At 42.0% G+C, this 18774-nt stretch overlaps 1 protein-coding gene across 4 annotated transcripts in view; it reads right to left on the bottom strand.

Annotated features, from left to right (window-relative positions):
* The window catches only part of LOC146636040 (diacylglycerol kinase delta), an 88191-nt gene that overhangs the window by 7622 nt on the left and 61795 nt on the right, over positions 1-18774 (bottom strand). For 2 of the 4 annotated variants that reach the window (XM_085350676.1, XM_085350675.1), the window contains exons 9-23: positions 16361-16463; positions 15941-16100; positions 15716-15824; positions 14494-14633; positions 11504-11591; positions 9681-9772; positions 5593-5692; positions 4260-4325; positions 2466-2637; positions 2257-2355; positions 1985-2069; positions 1783-1890; positions 1165-1261; positions 929-1036; positions 673-786 (exon numbers count right to left, since the gene is read on the bottom strand). In XM_085350676.1, coding sequence (XP_085206802.1) covers positions 673-786; positions 929-1036; positions 1165-1261; positions 1783-1890; positions 1985-2069; positions 2257-2355; positions 2466-2637; positions 4260-4325; positions 5593-5692; positions 9681-9772; positions 11504-11591; positions 14494-14633; positions 15716-15824; positions 15941-16100; positions 16361-16463 — 1641 coding nt within the window. Of the gene's footprint in view, positions 1-672; positions 787-928; positions 1037-1164; positions 1262-1782; positions 1891-1984; positions 2070-2256; positions 2383-2465; positions 2638-4259; positions 4326-5592; positions 5693-9680; positions 9773-11503; positions 11592-14493; positions 14634-15715; positions 15825-15940; positions 16101-16360; positions 16464-18774 lie in introns of all 4 variants that reach the window. The other 2 variants (XM_085350674.1, XM_085350677.1) reach the window with 2 other exon arrangements.

Genomic DNA, 18774 nt, shown 5'->3' with positions numbered 1-18774 from the left:
AGATCCCACGGATGCCTTTGAAAGAGGATGACAACAGCGAGAGGAAAAGGAAAGCTCGCCTTTATGTGCGTACAACCACAGGGGGAGAGTTTGGGCTGTGATCCTCCTCCAGTTATTGAATTATTGGTGCACTGGGATGCTCTTATTTAAAATAAATGCCAGTGTATGAAAATATCTTCGGTGTGTAGCTTATTCAAAGACTATTTTGATCTGAATATACATTTTAGATTACTCATGTTGCACATTCATGTAAACACTCTGACTCCATATAAATATTATAATTACTCCACGGCCTCCTTTATTATCCTTCATATGTAGATGACTGTGGAGAGTTTTTATTTATGTACAGTAAGGAGCTGTTGGTTCAGAGTGGAAATTAAATATTTGCATCTGATATTTGTCTTTTATTGGTGCAGAAAGTGACGGGATTTGATTCCAGTTTGTTTTGAGTTGCTTCCTGTTATTAAAGCTCAACCTCTGATAAGAGCTGATGTGCAGTGTTTGCAGGTCCTGAAATCTTGTGGACTTTCACCTTCTCAGCCAACCTTACCAGTGGTTTAACTTGCTCAGTGTGTCCTTTTGAAGGCCAAACTAAGATGCTGATGTAGGGAAGAGGTTTTAAAAAGGCTCTGTCAGACATGTAGAGGTAAGCGTTCTATGTGTCTGTGTTACCTGTGCAATGCGATGGTGCTGCAGGTTTATGACTCTGGACACGGCCATCTGCATGCTGCCGAACACCGCCACCACCTCCAGCTTCTTATCATCAAAAGACGGAGCTCCAAAGTTCTGGAGGTGCACGTGATAAAATCAAACACCGTCAGATTCAAATTTAGATGAATTTGAAATGTAAAGTAAAAATTCTGATTTATTTTCTTGTCTTTTCTTTTTACTGAGAATGCTTCTGAAGGCCCGGTTGGACAACACTCACATTGTCCTCTTTGGTGCCTCCCCAGAAGTTGATACCGCCTGCATAGCTGGGGATGTTGAGGACAGCCAAGCCCTGCAGACTCGGCAGAGACATGGGAACCCCGTCACACTGTGGACAGAGGAGAGGAGATGCTTCAAGACGAGGAAAACTCAGCAGGTTTGCAGAAATCAGCTGACAGACATTTGTTTCCCTAAAGAAAACCGTTGGGTGTGTGTTCATGTACGCCTGCTTTTTACCTCCAGCTGAACTCTCTGCTCTAGGTTCTTGTACGTCTTCTGGACCAGCTCTTTGGTCCCCAGGACTCCGTACCACATCATGTTCTTGGTGCGACTACTGCAGAGGGAAAAGCAAACCAGTCAGGCCTGAGCACAATATGATAAACTGATGTGTTGCTTAACAAAGTGCAACTAAAAAACACCATAAAATCTAAAACTGAAGCAATTTAAGCAGAAATTCTTCTGCTGCTAGCCTTAGGTGGTCATTACTGGGGGAACTTTGTCATCTTGATCGGACGTTTCTTTCTGATATGCACCTTTATTTACTGGCATGACTGAGAATGTCACGGACTAGTAGGTCACATGTAGCGTAATGAACTGGGATTACTGTGGGCATTTACAAAGAGTGCAGTGACAAGATTGCGTGTAAGGTTGAACCCCACAGATTTGATGTGACTGACCCTGATGGATGTGTATTTATGGTGACACACAATTTAGAAAAAAAGCTAGAAAGCTTATTTTTATTGACTTGACATTGAAATAAATTGACTGTTTGAGGATTGTGCTTACACGTCATTTTGCCCCGTTGGCCCTTTATAATCAGGTTTGTGCGTCTGTGTGTTTGTTGGGGTTTTTTACCTGCATTTTTTCGGGTGCTCGTCTCTTTTGTTGTTGAACTCGAGGGAGATTTTGGCGTCCAGGCCGATGCCGAAGTAGTTGTTCATCACACACTTCTCTGAGCACTGTCTGTAATTATGAAGCATGCAGACGGTTTATTAATACCTGATTTTGTGTGAGTGTGTGTGTGTGTGTGTGTGTGTGTACTCATGTGTGCGCTTACACAGAGTCCTCGCTGAAGGTGACAGTGTTGAGGCTCTCTGGCTTCTCCAGGACGATGGGAGAGGTGGGACTCAAACTTCCTTGACCTGGATAGAACAGCGGTAATAGGAGAAGCGTCTTTAGATTGAAACTGGTGGCTTTTTTTAAGGAGTGAGGAACCTCCAAAGCTTTAAAGAGAAATCACTCTGTCCACTGCTTTGACTCTTTAATTTGCTAATGCATGAACTAAGAGCACTTTGGCGTGGCGCGTATCCCTGCTGTGATCAAACTTACGTGGCTCAGCGTCCTTCAGCTCCTCGCTGTTTTCTCTTTTGATGGAGGATGAAGACGACATCCTTTGGACCTGTGTGTGCCGGTTCTGCTCGTCAACCACTGACATGATGATAGACAACCGGTGAACTGCACGCAGCATGCTTGTATTTTACAAAATAAGCCAGCCCTGATGTTGTGCGCTAAATGACGAGAGAAGAACAGCGGCCTACCTTTCTCGGCCTGCTCGATGATCTGCCTGAGCGCCTTCTTCAGACTGTTCGCCCTGAGCATCAGCTGCTCTTTGGACCGGTACGTTTTGTCCTCCGATCCCGGCTCACTGCCACTTTCATCGTGGCTCGAGCCACCGCTCTCCTGGCTCGGCACCGTACCCGCCGGCACCACCTGGATGAAAGTACAAGTAAAAACCTATAAAACCTGTGAAATAGGCCCTGGGATGCTGCTGTTTGATGGCTTCTTTTGTGGGATTCCTGATATTATCCGACTTCTCCCATCAATCTGTTACATTTTACGAGCAGCGGGAGCCCAGCATCACAATATCACCAAAGCAGCAGTGTTCAACCTGAAAACGTCTTCTCATTCATAATTTTTTACGATCCCTGCTTCGCAGCCCTCTACAGCGGCGCAACATCAGCGAGAGGCAGCAGTTATCATCCTTTAACGACAGAACTGCGGCTACACGCAGAACTTTGAATCAAAGGTAAAAATTCAATGCACTTCCCCTTTTACTGAGCAGAAAGTTTAAATCATGCTGACATTTTGAGGGCTGGGCTGTTTCTTCTAAAGCAATGACATCAATCTCTGGATAAAAGGCTCCACAGGGTGCAGAGGCACAGAAAGCTGGATGATGTTTTGCTCTTGAGCTCCCATGAGGAAACTTAAAATGTGTGCAAAGCCACCTTTTTCTTTTATACTTGACCTCATGTTTCAGACAGTCCTTAGTTTATCATTGCAATCCTTATTTTCTGTTTAGTTTGAATTCCTAGATACTGTATGTGTTTATTATTTGCAGTACAAATACTGCTTGGTTTGTTTTAGTAATTCGTCTACTGCGCAATCGTCAGTTCAAGACGACTGACTGGGAAGGGAGAGGCTATAATTAGGGGGAGACGACATTATCATGCATAATTATGAAGCAATCAATCATAAATATTAGGCTGTTTTTCAGTCTAAGCACTTTCATGAAGCAATAAAAATTAAAAGTATGGTTCACTTTTGAGATGAAGGCAGCTGTAATAAAAATGTTATTTATTGTAGAAAAAAACTTCTGTTCAAGGTTACAAATAATCTTCTTGTGGCCTCTAGTAGTGGACTCATCTCTGTGTTTGTTCCACGAGATCTGAGTGCTACATTGGATACTGCTGACCACAATATTTAAATACATACATCAGAACATGCTGTAGGTATTACAGATACTGCACTTCAGTGGTTTGTATCATATCTATCTAACACACTCCAATGTGTTCATGGAGAGTCCTCTTCACACGCTGAGGTTAATTATGGAGTTCCACAGGGTTCAGTGCTAGGACCAATTCTGTTTACATTATACATTACAGATTATACATGCTTCTCTTAGGCAGCATCATCAGAAGGCCTAGCACTGCAGATGACACCCAACTTTATCTGTCCATGAAGCCAGATGACACACACCAATTAGTTAAACTACAGGAATGTTTCTACTCACTACTACTGAACTTTTAACATTATACAGATTCAAATGATGGTTGTTCAAGGACAGAAGGGAGCAGAGACATTTAAAAAAAGAAGCATTTATAAAGCCGTAAGGATAGAAGTAAGAATAAAATCAAAGTAGTGAAGGAACAGCGGTGGATGGGAGGTTACATAAGTGAGTCAAAACCTACAGGAACCCACATGCACGTTATTAAACTAAGTACTCTGTGGGAACTGTAAACATGATCTGGGTTCAGTATAACTGGTTGTGTTATGTCATTGTCAGTGTGGAAATGTTGGTGTGTTTGCACAGTTGTCACACTTGTTGTCATTACCTGGGCTTCAGCTTCCTCACTTAAGGCCTTGACGAGGGAATCGAGCTTCTCGTTGAGCAGTGCACACTGAGAGAGGAACAGAGAGGGAGATTTCCATTATCCGCATTGCTTTCTTTCTCACTTCAAAATTACACGAGTGCGGTGTAAATTTGGACATGCAGTACGCATCACTCTGAAATCGTCACTCTGTGAGGCTGCAGCAACACCTCAAACCAGCGTGAAAGCAATACTCGCTCTGATTTGGTGCTCGTGGGACTTTTATTTGGAGACTTGCGAGGCATCAACGCTGCTTCGCAGTATTTGGAAAAAGGCGGGTAAGTCAGAGGGTGGAAGCTTAAAAGATTTTTCTTAGTTTTTTAGAATCTTTTACGTCTCAAAGTGATTTTCTATGCAGAGACTCGAGCGGAAATGTTGTATTCAGGGGTTGTAGTCACGTGATCGTCATCTATGTGGCGTTAACTTGTCCACCATCAGGACAACAGACTGGATGCAAAAGAAAACTGCGTGCAACCAGCATTTGGTGAGTTGTGGTGAGCGTTTGCAGCAAACTACGACCAAAGCAGCTTTTTGGTGCAGCACCCTGTTTGCACCTGATTTCACCTAGCAACTGTGAACAACCTCTAGCAACCGTTTGCTAACTGGGAATGCATCAGACGGTCACTGACCGCTCTCTAAGCCTTTATATCTGAAGTGAGTAATACACCTGCTAGACATTAAACATGATTAAGGTAAGGACTCATTTACGGACTAGGATCTTGCCCAAGGATGCTTTGGCACGCTGCAGGAGGAGCTGGGGATCGACCCCTGAATTGGTAGAAAACTCACTCTACCACCTGAGTCGCCCTAAAATGATGTGAAAACTGGGGGTAAAATAACAAAAAAAACAGCAAGTGCATCCAACCCTGTTAGACTTTTGAGTGCGTAACACTAGATCAGACACAGCAAGACCTGAAATTTCTGAATTTAGATGTTATCCCGTCGTTGTATCCTATTAAGTCCCAAATAAACGAGAAGCAGCATGAAAATGATCAAAGCATGAGTGGGTTAGTCTTTTGTGCAGACAGCGAGGAGTGACTTTGACTCAGTTTTTAATCTTGCATTCAGACTTCCAGCTTCAGTGTCTCCAATTATTCTAATGAAGAGTCACATAATTCAGCAAGAAGAAAACATGAACCGCCAAAGGCGCAGAACACTAAAGCAGGGAGTGATAACACTGAACCTTCAACTATATTTCACACTCTCAATTATACACACGCACACCTACACTTGCCCACTAGTTACTGTTATACAAGCTCTTACATAACCCACACGGCCGCACACAAAACCCATTTACCTTCTTTGCCATGGCATCTGCCTCCTCCTTGTTCTCCGTGGCTCTCTCGTACGCCTTCCCCACCTCCGCCACAAAATCATTCACCGTCCCACACAGAAATCTGAAAGGGGGGGGGGGGGACGTGAAGGTGAAGGTTAACGTGATTAACACAGAGAGTGAAACTAATTATACGGCTAACAGGTTTCAGATTGTGTGAGTCACTGTGCAGTTACTGAAGATTACACACACACACACACACACACACACACACACACACACACACACACACACACACTCTTGTTTTATTGCCACCTACCTGCCTGTCAGCTACGTCGCCTCCACACAGTCACTATTTACTCACAGCTGTTACATTGCCGCTGCATGACTCAGCAGGGAGGCCTCTCCAAATTCTCACAGTCCTCGTCGTGCTTTTTAGCAAATATTGGATGCTGAAAAATGATCGCCTCTCGCCTTCTACAGAAACACGCAGTTTATGTCCTCCAGTGCTGCCCAGACTATTTATTTTACTTCTATATTAGATGTGTGGAAATTACACGTCTCATCGCACCTTTTTAATGAATTTAAGCGTCATCTTTGAAAGGTAAAGCTTGTAGTGCTGATGAATATCTATTCAGCTTCACCGGTGCTACAATCAATCACGTGCAATGGCTCAGCAGCTGCAGGTGACGCGCTAATAACGGTAAAGATGTCACTAAAGGATAGAAGATACAACTTTATCTGGAAGCTCTTTTTAAGGTGTAACTGCTTTTAAGCAGAACGCCCAGAGGCTCTTACAAGATGTTTGCCAGGTGGACAGACTGGTTTCTACTGTTCAGATTAGTCAGATACAGTTACTCCATAGATTATGCTTTTGTAAACTTTCTTCTCATAGTACTTTTATAGTGTAGCGGTTCACTTAATACACATATCATAGTACTTTTAGTCCCCCTAACATATATCTCTATGTATATCATATGTTTCTATAAAACAGCCACTATCTGATGTGTGATTAAAAAAAGGTCCAAAAACTTCATTATGTTTAAATTTAGTAAATTTCTTGAAAGGGAAGTTCCTGTTTCTTCCTGTTAAAAGGGAGTTTTTCCTTCCCACTGTTGCCAAGTGCTTGTTCAAAGAGGATGGTTTGATTTAGAGCTGGGCGATATGAGATTTTTTCATATCACGATATGTTTTTTTCATTTCAGGCGATAACGATATCTATCACGATATAAGCCAAATAACTATATTTGTAAGATTTAAATGTGCCGTTGCTCACAAGTAAAATGTGAAATAATCAGCAGCTTGTTTTTATTTAAATATTTATTTCCCATAATAAGTTCAACAGGGTAGATGTACTTAAGGAACATGAGACTTTTTCAGATAAATAAAGGCAAATATTGCAAACTACACAAAAGGCAGCCGCTAAAGCGTTTAAGTTTCAAAATAGAACAAACAAAACAGACTAAATTGTCAATTCCACTTAGAAACAAAATATTAATTCTAAAAATAAATCTTAGTTTGTTTTACAGAAGAACAGACAAAACTGACTAACTTTTGTCAATATCAAATAAACTGAGAACTAAAAGGAAATTCTCAATCTCTCCTTGTTGTATAGCTTAGCTTTTCAAACAGTTTTAACAGTTACTTTAGTCTGACAAAAGCCGAATGACGAATTAGCGCTTCCAGTCAGAGACTGAGGCTACGTCCACACGTACACGGGTATTTTTGAAAACGGAGATTTTCCGTTTTCGTTTTAAAAAATAATCCCGTCCACACATAAAGGCAGAAATAAAGGAAAACGCTGCTATGAACATGCCAAAGCAGCAGGTGGCGCTAGATTCCTAACCGTGCAGAAATGTTGGCCAATCAGAAGTCTAGAAGCCTCGGTGGGAAAAAGTAAACAAAGCTGGGGCACAGAAGCAGAACCGAGTCGTATGTGTGGAGGGACAGTAACTGTGTGTATATGTAAGCATTTAAACACTGCAGAGAGTAGAATTAACAGTATTGTAGAAATTCATTTCACCGAAACAATAACGTGGCGCACAGTGTGACGCATGCACCAGTTTATTGTATTTCCAGACTTGCTTTCGGCACAATTTACAGTGAACGCTACTCTGTTTTTTGTCAGACTTGAAATAGCCGAAATACCTTCACACTACGGAACTTCTTTGGCTCTTCCGTTCGACAATCTCTCCGGCGTTGGAACCATCATCTGTTTTCTCTTCGATTTTTCTAGTCGGCACACTCATTTCCTCCATTACGCGCTGGCTCCATTAGCCGCTGGCTGCTTCGCAAACAAACACACGTGCGGCTTGGCACTTGTGCTGTACGTAACAAGTCACGCGACGTGACGCTGCGGCTGTGATTGGTTCGGCTCTGCGCTACTTAGTTTGGATTGGCTGAACTTTTTTTTTTATTTTTTTATTTTAAGAGGACAAGAGCGGCGAGGTCTATCGCGATAGCTTAATTTCTCTATCGAGTAAAAGTTATATCGCGATACATATCGTTATCGTTCTATCGCCCAGCTCTAGTTTGATTGTTAGGATTTTCTCTGCATACTGTAGGGTCTCTACCTAACGATATCAAACACTATGAGACCACTGCTGGTGTGATTTGGTGCTATATAAATAACTGAACTGAATCTTCCCTGCACACCTTGGACGTCCAAAAGCAAAAATCAACTTCTGTTTCAAACTGATCCAAATTTGTGTGGAGGATGATCACTTGCTGTCACCTCGGAGCAAGAAGGTCCTTGGTTTGAATCCACCACCTAGCACCTTGAGGAGTTTGCATGTTCTCCCCGTGGCTGTATCGGTTCTGTCCGGGTATTCTGAGCTCCTCCCACAGCCCACAGGGTTAACTGGCAAATCTAAACTGGACGTTTGCGTAACGGATGGCTGTCTGTCTCTCTGTGTTAGCTCTATGATCGACTGAGGACCTGTCCAGGGCGTACCCCGACTGTCACAGGGATAGGCTCCAGAGTCCCTGCGACCCTGAATTGGATAAGTGAAAGAAACTGACAGAACTGGGGTCTCTAGATATGAGATATTAGTTTAAAAGAGCCCAAAATGTTGCATTTCAGGCCCAACCTGCTGGATTCGCAATTTAAATGCGTTGCAGCCAGCATCACTGAGGCACAGCTAACATATATTCCGGTAACAGACTTCAAGGGAGAGATTTAAAAATCAAATCCACAATGAAAGAAGTCCAGAGGTGCATCAGGGGATGATCCTGAAGGAGAGACTAGCTTAACTGTAAACCAGGTGAGGTTTTAGATTTTTGTGTGCCAAATCCCAGAACTCTCTCGAACTTTCTCGTAAATCTAGCACACTTATTTGTCTCTACTGTCCCTGGCATGTTAGTGGGAGATCATTGTTAATGTTTAGAGGGCTCCATTAGAGTGTGACGGCAGGCTTACATTACTTACTCCTCTAATGGCTTCGCTGGCAGAGTGACATCCCATTTCTTCCATTAAGTCCCGGCCCTGTGCAGGAGCTCCACCAGACTCGTCTATGAGTTTTCACTGATAGTAAACTCAGGGTGAGAACAGCACCCAGCTGAACTCCATAAATATTATTTTAATGTCATTTCGTGCTTGAATTCTGTTCACACATCAAATCCTGTTAAAATTCTGTTTGCTGCTTTAAAGTTTTTTAAAAAGAAGTTATTATTGTTATATTTCATGGAAAATCTGCTGTGAACGTGTCCTGAAAGTCCCCGAGGTGTTGTAAATGTGCTGCAGGTCTGAACTAAAATAAGCATTGTTTTAAAAGAAACGCATGCAGAGAAATGGAGACGAGTCCTGCTGCACCGTTCCCCAAAGGGAGACGACTAATGTACTAATGCACTTAGGATGACCCCTAAACACTGATTCATCTGTCTCGTTCACTCAGACACGCTCGCACTCTCAAGTGTATGTGTGACCTCAGGATGAGAGCAAAGCATATACACACATTTAAAAAATACCAAGACAATCACTCGACATCCCCGTCTCATCGTCAGCCCCTCTCCCAGGCTTCATTCACCCATCATTATTATCCTTTACCCTCCCATCTACTACTTTCCTCCCCTCTTGTCTCATTTCTGAGTTTGGAAGCATTCGTGGCACGTACTTGGCAGAGGAAATGACATCACTGTGTTTGTCAGAGTCCAGGATCTTGGCGAGGTGGGAGGCCACGGAGTCTGCATACTGAGTGATGTGAACCTGAGAAGAAGAGAGGAAGGTTTCAAGTTAACAGAGAAACCAAAGAAACTTGATCTGTAGTTTGATCAAACGCTCTGGTTAATGAAGTGCCACAAGATATTTTTCTCTTTCATCTGGAAATATTAATTTACTGGTATTGGCACTAATTATGTGAGTTTAAAGGACCTAAGATGACATTTATTGTTTTTCTTTTTAATAGAGGCTGTAACCACTGACTACTAGCATAAGCCTACTCAGATCTTTTATTTTAAGATCTTTTTTTGAGAACTGAAGCAGCAAAATCATCCACTTTTGGGCAATATGGAACCCAAACTCAGTCCCCTAAAGATGATTAACATTATTATCTTAGATAGAATTAATTATCAGATTTAATGTAGCTAAGATTAAATTAATTTCAGTTTTATTTTGGCCAAAGATTTTGCAACTAGCAACAGGTCAGGAACATTATTTGGTGAGTTTCTCAGAGATGAGGTATGGGCAGAGGTTCACCACTTTGCAAAATAACTACATCTACAAACTGTGGAGCAATTGCAAAATAATCTAATTTGTGAAAGCTTTGACTGTCTCATCCACATTTCCTAACACCGTCAATCTCTGTGCGCAAACGGCAAGCCTGAATATGTTTTTTCAAATGGTACATTTTCTTAAATGCATGATTAGTACGGTATCTCTTGTCACAAGTGCCACATAAACCTGTGCGACTTCTTTTCACAGGTCATGTTTGACGTGACAAGGCATGAATTACCCGCTCGTATTACTCATCCATTCACAGGAAATTCAACTAAATTCATCTGCGTTTAAGAAAACGTCAGTCCAGGTTTGCAGTTTGTGCAACAAATCCTTCTGCAGAGCGGGCATGTACACTCCTGTGAAGAGGTGCACCTGATGATTCAAGAGCCCGCAGAGCTACCTTTAGCCTCAATGATGTGAAGTAAACGTTTACTGCTATGGAGGAATTGCACCTCACTCTTCTTTACGACCGTGTTTCAGTTCATTCATTTGTTTATGCACAGCTCTAATGTTTCATCAACTTGAGCTCTGGACTTTGACTGGACCTTCGCGACTTAACTGAGGCCTGGAGAGCAGTAACGTTGAACTCATTTTACATCGTGGGCCACATACAGCCCACTTTGAGCTTGGGCTCAACCCTAATAAGCTGTAAAGTTACAAAATTTATTCCCTCCTTTGTGTTTTCAAAAGCTGTCCCAGTAGGCCAGACTGGAGTCTTTGGTGGGCCAAAGTCTTAGATGAAGCTTTTGTGGGGTTTTCGCCGTTTCTCTGAGCATTGCACTCTGAGCAGGTAATCAAGAGCTACTGATGAGCAGCTCTCACCCTACTTACCCTCTGAATTCCTATAGAAGAGGTAAGGGTGGAGTTAGTCAATCCCCATTTATCACTCAAAAAACTCCAGTTTCTTTGGAATTTTACTGCAATGGCAAAATCATTTAGTAAAGAGGATTAATTTATGTGAGTGAAGATGATTTTAGCACGTTAACCACCATCTACTGCATATCTGGCAATTTGAGAGGCAGCGCTCAGCTTGAATTGAAAACACAGAGCTGCCCTTTGGTTTCCAGCTGCCAGGCTCAATTGATTCTCAGCGGATGTTTTCCAAAATAATTTCAGAGAGCTTGGAAGCTCAGCCATTTACGGTCACCATCTGTCAAGAGACAGACAGCCTCTTTTTTAAAAACAAAAACAAAAAAAAAGGAGCCGTGCGGGGTGATTTACCTGTAGAGGAGAATCGAGGCAGTCCTCTTCCTTCACTATCGGCGTCTGTTTATTGGTGGTGGGCACCTCGTATGTCATCACGCTCCATCTAAGGAACACAGAGTGATAAAAAAAAAAAGAAAACCGTTATCAGATAATCACACAGAGATAAGACGCAATAGCCTCCTTATCCTGTTCAAACAGCAGGTCAATGAAGAAATGACCTGAAGTTCAAGGTGAGTTCAAAGAGAAGTTTGACCTCTGCTGCCTATAAAAAAGTTTACGTTATCATTTAATTTCACCCCAAAAGACGTCACAACTCGCAGCGTGTGGTAAAGCCTACACTGTCCTTTTACTCCAGAATAGTTTGTTTACTTGAATGAAAACCAAAAGACAAAATTGGAAGAAGCAGCCATCTGCTGTGACCGGTTGGGGTAGATGATTAACAGTTAAAGAAAACATACCCCAAACTCATGGGTGAAGCATGTAAGGCATTTTATCTCCCGTTTGCATCATCGCCCGCATGAAGAACCAGGAAGAAGGCCAACCTGAACAGTTACATTTACAGCCAGGTATGTAGAGTATGCTCCATCACTAAGATAAGCTTCAGGTTATTTTAAGTGACAATAAAGGGAGTGTCCAAATGCTGGCACCACGCACTGTGATTGGTTCTTTATAGTCCCAACGCCATTGGAAAACAGCGTAGATAGGATAGGGTCAATAGAGTCAACTCACGACATTCCTGGAGCCTGACAGTTTTTAACAGCAGGTCATAGGTGTGTGTGTCAGATTTTCAAAATAAAAGCCTTTGTTTTTCTCAATTGAATACATGTGCGCTTTAAAAATCTGTGAATTTTTTTTAAACATAAAAGCCTCATTTAATTCCAGGAAGTTATTGAGTTCACAAAAACGGTGTCTAATTTTCAAAATAAAAGACTGAGTATTCAATGAAAGCTACAAAGAGGCTTTGATGGTGGCTCTATAATGTAAAAAAATGAAGATACATAAAATATAAATAAATAAATCTGCCAAATCAAACATGAGGGTTACTCGCACTGTGACTTATAAAAGCCTTCTATTTAGCTTTGTTTTAACTTTTTACAACAAGTATGAAACTGCTCTCTCCCTTCAGCGTTTGAAGCCAACCTGTTTACCTCCAGCTCTTTAGCATCAACCTACAGACTGAGTCCGGCAGTAGCAGCAACCCCCCACGATTTCTCCAGAATCACACATCAAACATAAGGTCCAGGGCCCAGAATCGGTCCCCAAAAGGACTCCCATCTGGCCCACTGGACGAGTTTGGAAAATGTGGAGGAGTGAATAACTTTGAGTTTTATCTGTATTTTCATAACTTCTACAGATAAGAACCTCCCCCATGGTTATTAATACTAAACCAATGTAATTAAGTAACTGTTTTTTTTATTATCTACTGTAAAAATTTCTGATGGGTACAGTGGTTTAATTAGATAAATAGAAATCGAATGGTTTCTGTGAGTTAATAAAAAACCTTGTTATTTATAATTACTGTCCAATGACATGCTACAGATCTTTCTGTCCTTTTACACATTTATTTCTTACAACTTAAGCCGAAAGAGCCTTGTTGACAGACTTCTTTCATTTACTACAGCAGCATTTCTTTCTCATGTAAACAACCAAGACGTAGTGTTGGGCACAGCCATTAAAAGTTTTAGGTTTTACTGGTTCGGCCCACTTAAGATCAAAGTAGTTTGTATGTGGCCCACAATGTGAAATGAGTTTAACTTTCCTGGTCTAGTTCGTTTACTTTAGTAAAGTTTAATATATTTGCTCTTTATTAAAGTTTATCCATGTCGTGGCCCTTACTCCTTCTATTACAAATATTTTACTTTGTTCAAATCATTCATTATAACTCTTTACTTCCTTATTATTTTGCAGATTTTAAAATCCAAATCCAATTTTTCCTGAGCTTAAACGCCACACTCTGTGCTTGATATTCCAGTTTTCCGATCACGTATTCAGTTTTTTGGTCGTGGCAGCACCTCTGAGCGACAAGTGAGCCTCACAAGGAAGTGCTAAAAACTGCAATTCCACTCGAGGCTGAAAAGTCACAGACTCCCACGTTAAAATGCCCAAATCTGCAGCAGAAATAAACATGTTTACAGACATCATTAAGTAACAGCTGTGCCAGCACAGGCAGCCACTAGCTGTCTGCTGGATGTCACGTTAGATAATTGGAGCCACTGGACCTCTAGGCAGTGTGGCGTTGGACCCTTCTGGAAAACTTTTAATCTAATTATCTGACAAAAATGATGACCTACTCTGTGGTTAATTGTGCTATGAGTCAAAATCTTAAAAATAAGGTGCAAGTAGAAGCGGACATTTAAGAGGTCACTGTTGGATTGTTTAAAATCGCTGAGGCTAAGGAAGGCTGTGTTGGATTCACATGATGGCACACGGGGAGAAAAAAGCTCGCTGCGGCTCATTTTCTGGTTTTAATCGGCACCATTTATGGCAAATTAGAAAAGGTGGTTTCCAACATTCTGTGAAGCTTGGGGGCTCTGTATGAATTTGTCTGTGCACTCAGTCCGTTTCATTTTGTGCCCGTCGCTGGCTGAACTCTGTGGCATTAAAAGTTTTAATTTTTAATTTTATAAATCTTTCTCAGGAGTGCAGACAGAAATGAATAGCCTGTAGTACTTTTATTTAATTCTTTTTATTACTTTTAGTATCACCTGCTGCTGTCTGCAGCCCTTCAATGAACCTAATGAAGCGAAATATAAAAACCTAACAGGACCAGATCTGTTTTTCATTAATTCGTTCATCTGGGACATCCTCCTCCAGCAAGTTATTTCAAGAAAACACCGTGAACATCTCTCGTCTCACAACCCAAACAAATAAATTAAACTGCACTTACAGTGCACTAGCAGTAACAGCTAAAAGCACTTCAGTCTGGACCTTTAAATTCAGAGGACTTTTACAGGAGCCAACCCAGCTGAAACCAAAGTTTCCACCCTCACTCCCTCTGGTCTTACCGATCCAGCATTTTGGTGGTGGCTCTCTCCAGCTTCTCCAGGATCTGTAGGAGCTGAGCGTCATCGTCGCAGAGGCCGCCCCAGCCCAGAACGCGAGCCAGGTCGTTACCTGTGCCCAGAGGCAGCACGCCCAGCTGACACTACAGACACGTGGAGAAACGAGAAACTGATGCAAAGTACAGAACAATAAAAAGCAAACAAACTGATGACTACGACAAAGCTCACTGCAATGGCTTAGTTTTGCACTACATCTGTCTTCTGGGACATCCTCACCCTTTCCTGTGCTTAAAAATATACTTAGACGCCCAATAACATTTGGCTACATGTCTTTGATTTGTTTTAGCTTAAACTGCCTGGCTGCTGATCTGACATGACTTTGACGAATTTGGGGGTAGTCCTCTGCCTTCTTTATTACATCCACTTTGTGCAACGTACCAAGAGCACTGATAGTGAAACAGCCCCAGAGCACGATGCTACCATCACCATGCTTGGCACCACCGTGGCTGCAGTGCTGCTGTCTCCAGAGGGCACTGGGCATGTGTATATTTGTCTTATATTTTAAAATAATTAAAAATCACCATGACATTCATTCCCAGGATGAGTGGATATAAACTTCTAACCACACCCGTTGGCCTGACAGCAGCAGACAGAAAAGTGATGCTCATTTAGCGCCGGTAATAAACTGTCTGTAGTTAACTTCTCTGAGAGGTTTGTTTCAACTGCAATGTTAAATGATCAACAAATCTATAAAAATCATGCTGAGGTTACAAAAATTCTGACTTCTTGATTTGTTCATCTAACATCTTAAAGCTGATGCTGACTTAAGCGGTTAATCTTATTCATTTAGCCTGGAACAAAACTGATTAGACGTGGCACTTTATATAAAATTAGTATTAATTTAACATAAAAGCCATGTTAATCTGCCACAACATCAATTTATGTGAAATTAATTTAATAAAATGAATGAATTAGTTCAGCTAAGGAGGCTGTGTTGCCCTTCTCTCTACCATGAACCACTCCCTCTCCAGTCAGGATCAATGTTATATTAGACTTCGATTATAGACTCAAGTATGTAAACTTGGCTTATTGTTGGTGTTTCTTCTGAAAGCACCTTTCGCCAGCATCAAGATTAACACAACAACAGGTATCTCGCTGCTTTCTCCTACCCATCGGCGTTACATCATCGGCAACATCCACTCCTCCTCCTCCTCGTTGTTCTCACCTGTTTATGGAGGTTGAGTTTATCCAGCTCTGAGAGCACCCAGCCCACGCTGCCATCTCCTCCGCACACAAGAATACGAAATGTCACAAACTTCTGGAAGAGGCGCAGGCTGAGGAGGAGAGAACGAGAGGCAGGTGTTTACAGAGAGCAACACTTATTAAATGTTCTACTGGAGAACGACCCGTAGATATTACAAGGACTCAGAAAGAAAAAGCTCTTAAATACCCGAGCTCTGGCCCTCCGTTCATCAAGTCAAAGACCTGCGCTGGGTTCAGAAGCTGCTTGAACTTGCGGAGGAACTTGACCCCCTGGTTGTCCCCGCTTTTAGAGTTGACCAAGACCAAAAGAGGGCTGGAGCAGGACGCCGAGGTGGCCTTCCAGAAGCCTGTAAACGAGCAGAAATGTTTGTATAGCTCACAGCGTGGAGTTCAAACGCCACTGGGACCGTGTTCAAACTGTAAACTGCTGATGATAGATGCACAAATTCCAGGGATAAGGGTTAGTAACTTGGAATTACAAATTGTCAGTGTCAGTAGAAAAAGCCAAGTCAGGCTAAGTCACAATTTCATTACATGACTGAACTTTAAAACCTACTGTAAAAGTAATACTGTGTGTCCATGTGGGTGGGAGTAAGAGGTGTCTCACCGTCTGAGTCGATGCTGTTAAGTGCAGTTGGAGGGATGATGGACACTCGACATTGGCCCAAGGGACACACCTTCCCCATTTGTTCCTTACAGCTGTTATGGACCTGTGAACGCACATGCACACACACATACAGAGTCAGTGGTCTCCAGTAATTCTATATTTCAGTAGAAGCAGAAAGGTCATTACATCCCTCTGAAACCCACCAAAATGCCAGTTCTGTAACCTTTACAAATGCCACTGTGATTCATTTGAGTGTGCGAGCCTGTGTATGCGCGTGTGTCTTTGTATACCGAGGATCAGACTTCGCATTATGTGTGCCCGTTTGGCCTGAACGCTAAAAAAACACAATGCCGCTCTTGCTAAATGGAACAAGAGGATAGAGTAAAGCTACATCTCTCTGTGTGTTTGAATGCTTCCACTGGACTTTTCTGTTTGACTACATCAGTGTTTCAAAACCCACTACAGTAGAGCACAAACATAATAAAAGACAGGCTCCTGTGTACTCCTTATTAAGTAAAGAGCGGCTGTTTCAGGCTTTCCAGCGCGATGCTTGGGCTGGTCTTTTGGTGTACACTGGGTGAAATGACACTAATCCATAATGTGAGGGTAAGTGGTTATAGTGCAAACCACATGGGTAAAAATGCACTCAGCAGCCCGATGCTCACTTCAGTAATTTCCCAGTTATCCCAAATCAACTCCCAACTCATCTCATCTACTGACTGAAGGTTGGAGGTTCGATCATTGGGGAGGATACTGAACCCCAAGGTCTCCTTCCAATGTTAGTTAGTAAGTGTAGTGCTTGTATGAATGCATGATTAAGGCACATAAAACGCTTTGAGTGCACTAGTAGAGTGGAAAAGAGCTAAATCAATCAATCTGTTTACAGAGTCTCCTGCCTAATTGTACTGTTGCACTTAAGTAATGGGAACTGTATTTCACGTTAAAACATGTGGAAGAACTATATTAAAACTATATATATGCACACTCTGGTTTTACTCTAGTTAATATTAGAGCTGCAGTTTCATACTTTCTTTGCCACTTGGGGACAGACGGTATGGACGCAGCTCTCAGGTCAGAAAGCGCCTTAAACCTGTATTTTCTCTGAAGGCCAGCAGATGGAGATAGCTGTGACTGGAAAAGACTTTCTGTCCTACTGAGGTTTCTCATGGGATGTCATACGTGCTTCGCTTAACAGTTGGACGTGGTACAACACTCAGTTGCTAGGGAAACTGGCTGGCTTATTCCCCGACTGGCTGGTGGTTCATGGAGGTTTCTGCGTCTTACTAGTTGAAATCGGTTGCAAAGAAGGTGCCACACGGTTGTAGTTTTTCATGTTTGCCTGCAAATACTTGCTAACTACTAGTCCACTGGTAGTTAAATTTGAAGAAGTGAAGTGAAGAAGGTTCACTTTCAAAGTAAAAGTTATGCTGGTTGCACATTTCAAAGAAAGCAACTTCGAAGGCAAACGGTCTCCATTTCTGATTTCTGTTGCACATCTTACTGTGTTTGTGTACGAGCCCATCGCCGACTCGTCTGCAGGCCTGTGGGATTTAGCATTTATATTCCCAGCCACTGCCATCAAATTTGATTAGTCTTCCTGTTTGTTCCACTGCTTTCTGTTTTCCTTGTTTGTTTGGACTAGACTCTTGAAAGAAAAACAGCAGCCAAAGGAACTGACGAAAAGAAAAACCAAAACAACCCCATGGGCAAAGAAACAGAAATCACTTGTGTGGGGACATCGTAGTAGATTGTTCTACTACGATGTCAATATTTCTCACTTGTACAGTTGGGTCTAGTACATCACAGCTACTGCAATAAAAAAACGAAACGTTTCTGGCTGTAAAACCAGAACAATGGGCTGAAAGGCAATAAAATGCTCCACGGATTTCAGGGGCATCTCTCTGTAAAACTTTTACATATTCTTTTCTATTAGGCAAGATTATTTTATCCATTTTATACGTGGAAACATTACAAAATAATGGTTTAAATGAATTTAAAAGCATGAAAAATTAACTAAAACGTCTACGTATTTTATGCAGAATTTGAAGGACTTTAATTTTATGTTAAGATGCACCAAGTGCTGTTGGTCCTTGTGCCACTTTCTTTGCGGGATTATAACCAGCCTGTCAATGCCCTCCTAAATATTATTAATACTCCAGCGCACACAAAAAATGATTCTCCACATCGTGCTTGAGGCGGTCGAAGCGTCGGGTCAGTTTCAGCAGCCCTGCAGCTGACAGGAATTTATCAGCCCCTGTTCCATTTCTCATTTTAATTTTCCTTCCTATTCCTCCTCCCCTCGGGGATCTCTGCTGCCAATCTATGTGCCGTCCCATTAGTCTGATGACTCTGCTGAACTTCTCAGACCTTGAGTCTTCGGAGGAGGTGAGAGCGGGAAGTCAAGGACAATAAAA

This window comes from Diplotaxodon limnothrissa, linkage group LG3 (genome assembly GCF_057381915.1).
Source record: "Diplotaxodon limnothrissa isolate DT_005_m linkage group LG3, D_limnothrissa_male_GT1.1, whole genome shotgun sequence".
Taxonomy (NCBI): Eukaryota; Metazoa; Chordata; class Actinopteri; order Cichliformes; family Cichlidae; genus Diplotaxodon; species Diplotaxodon limnothrissa.
This window is presented reverse-complemented; position numbering and strand designations above follow the sequence as displayed.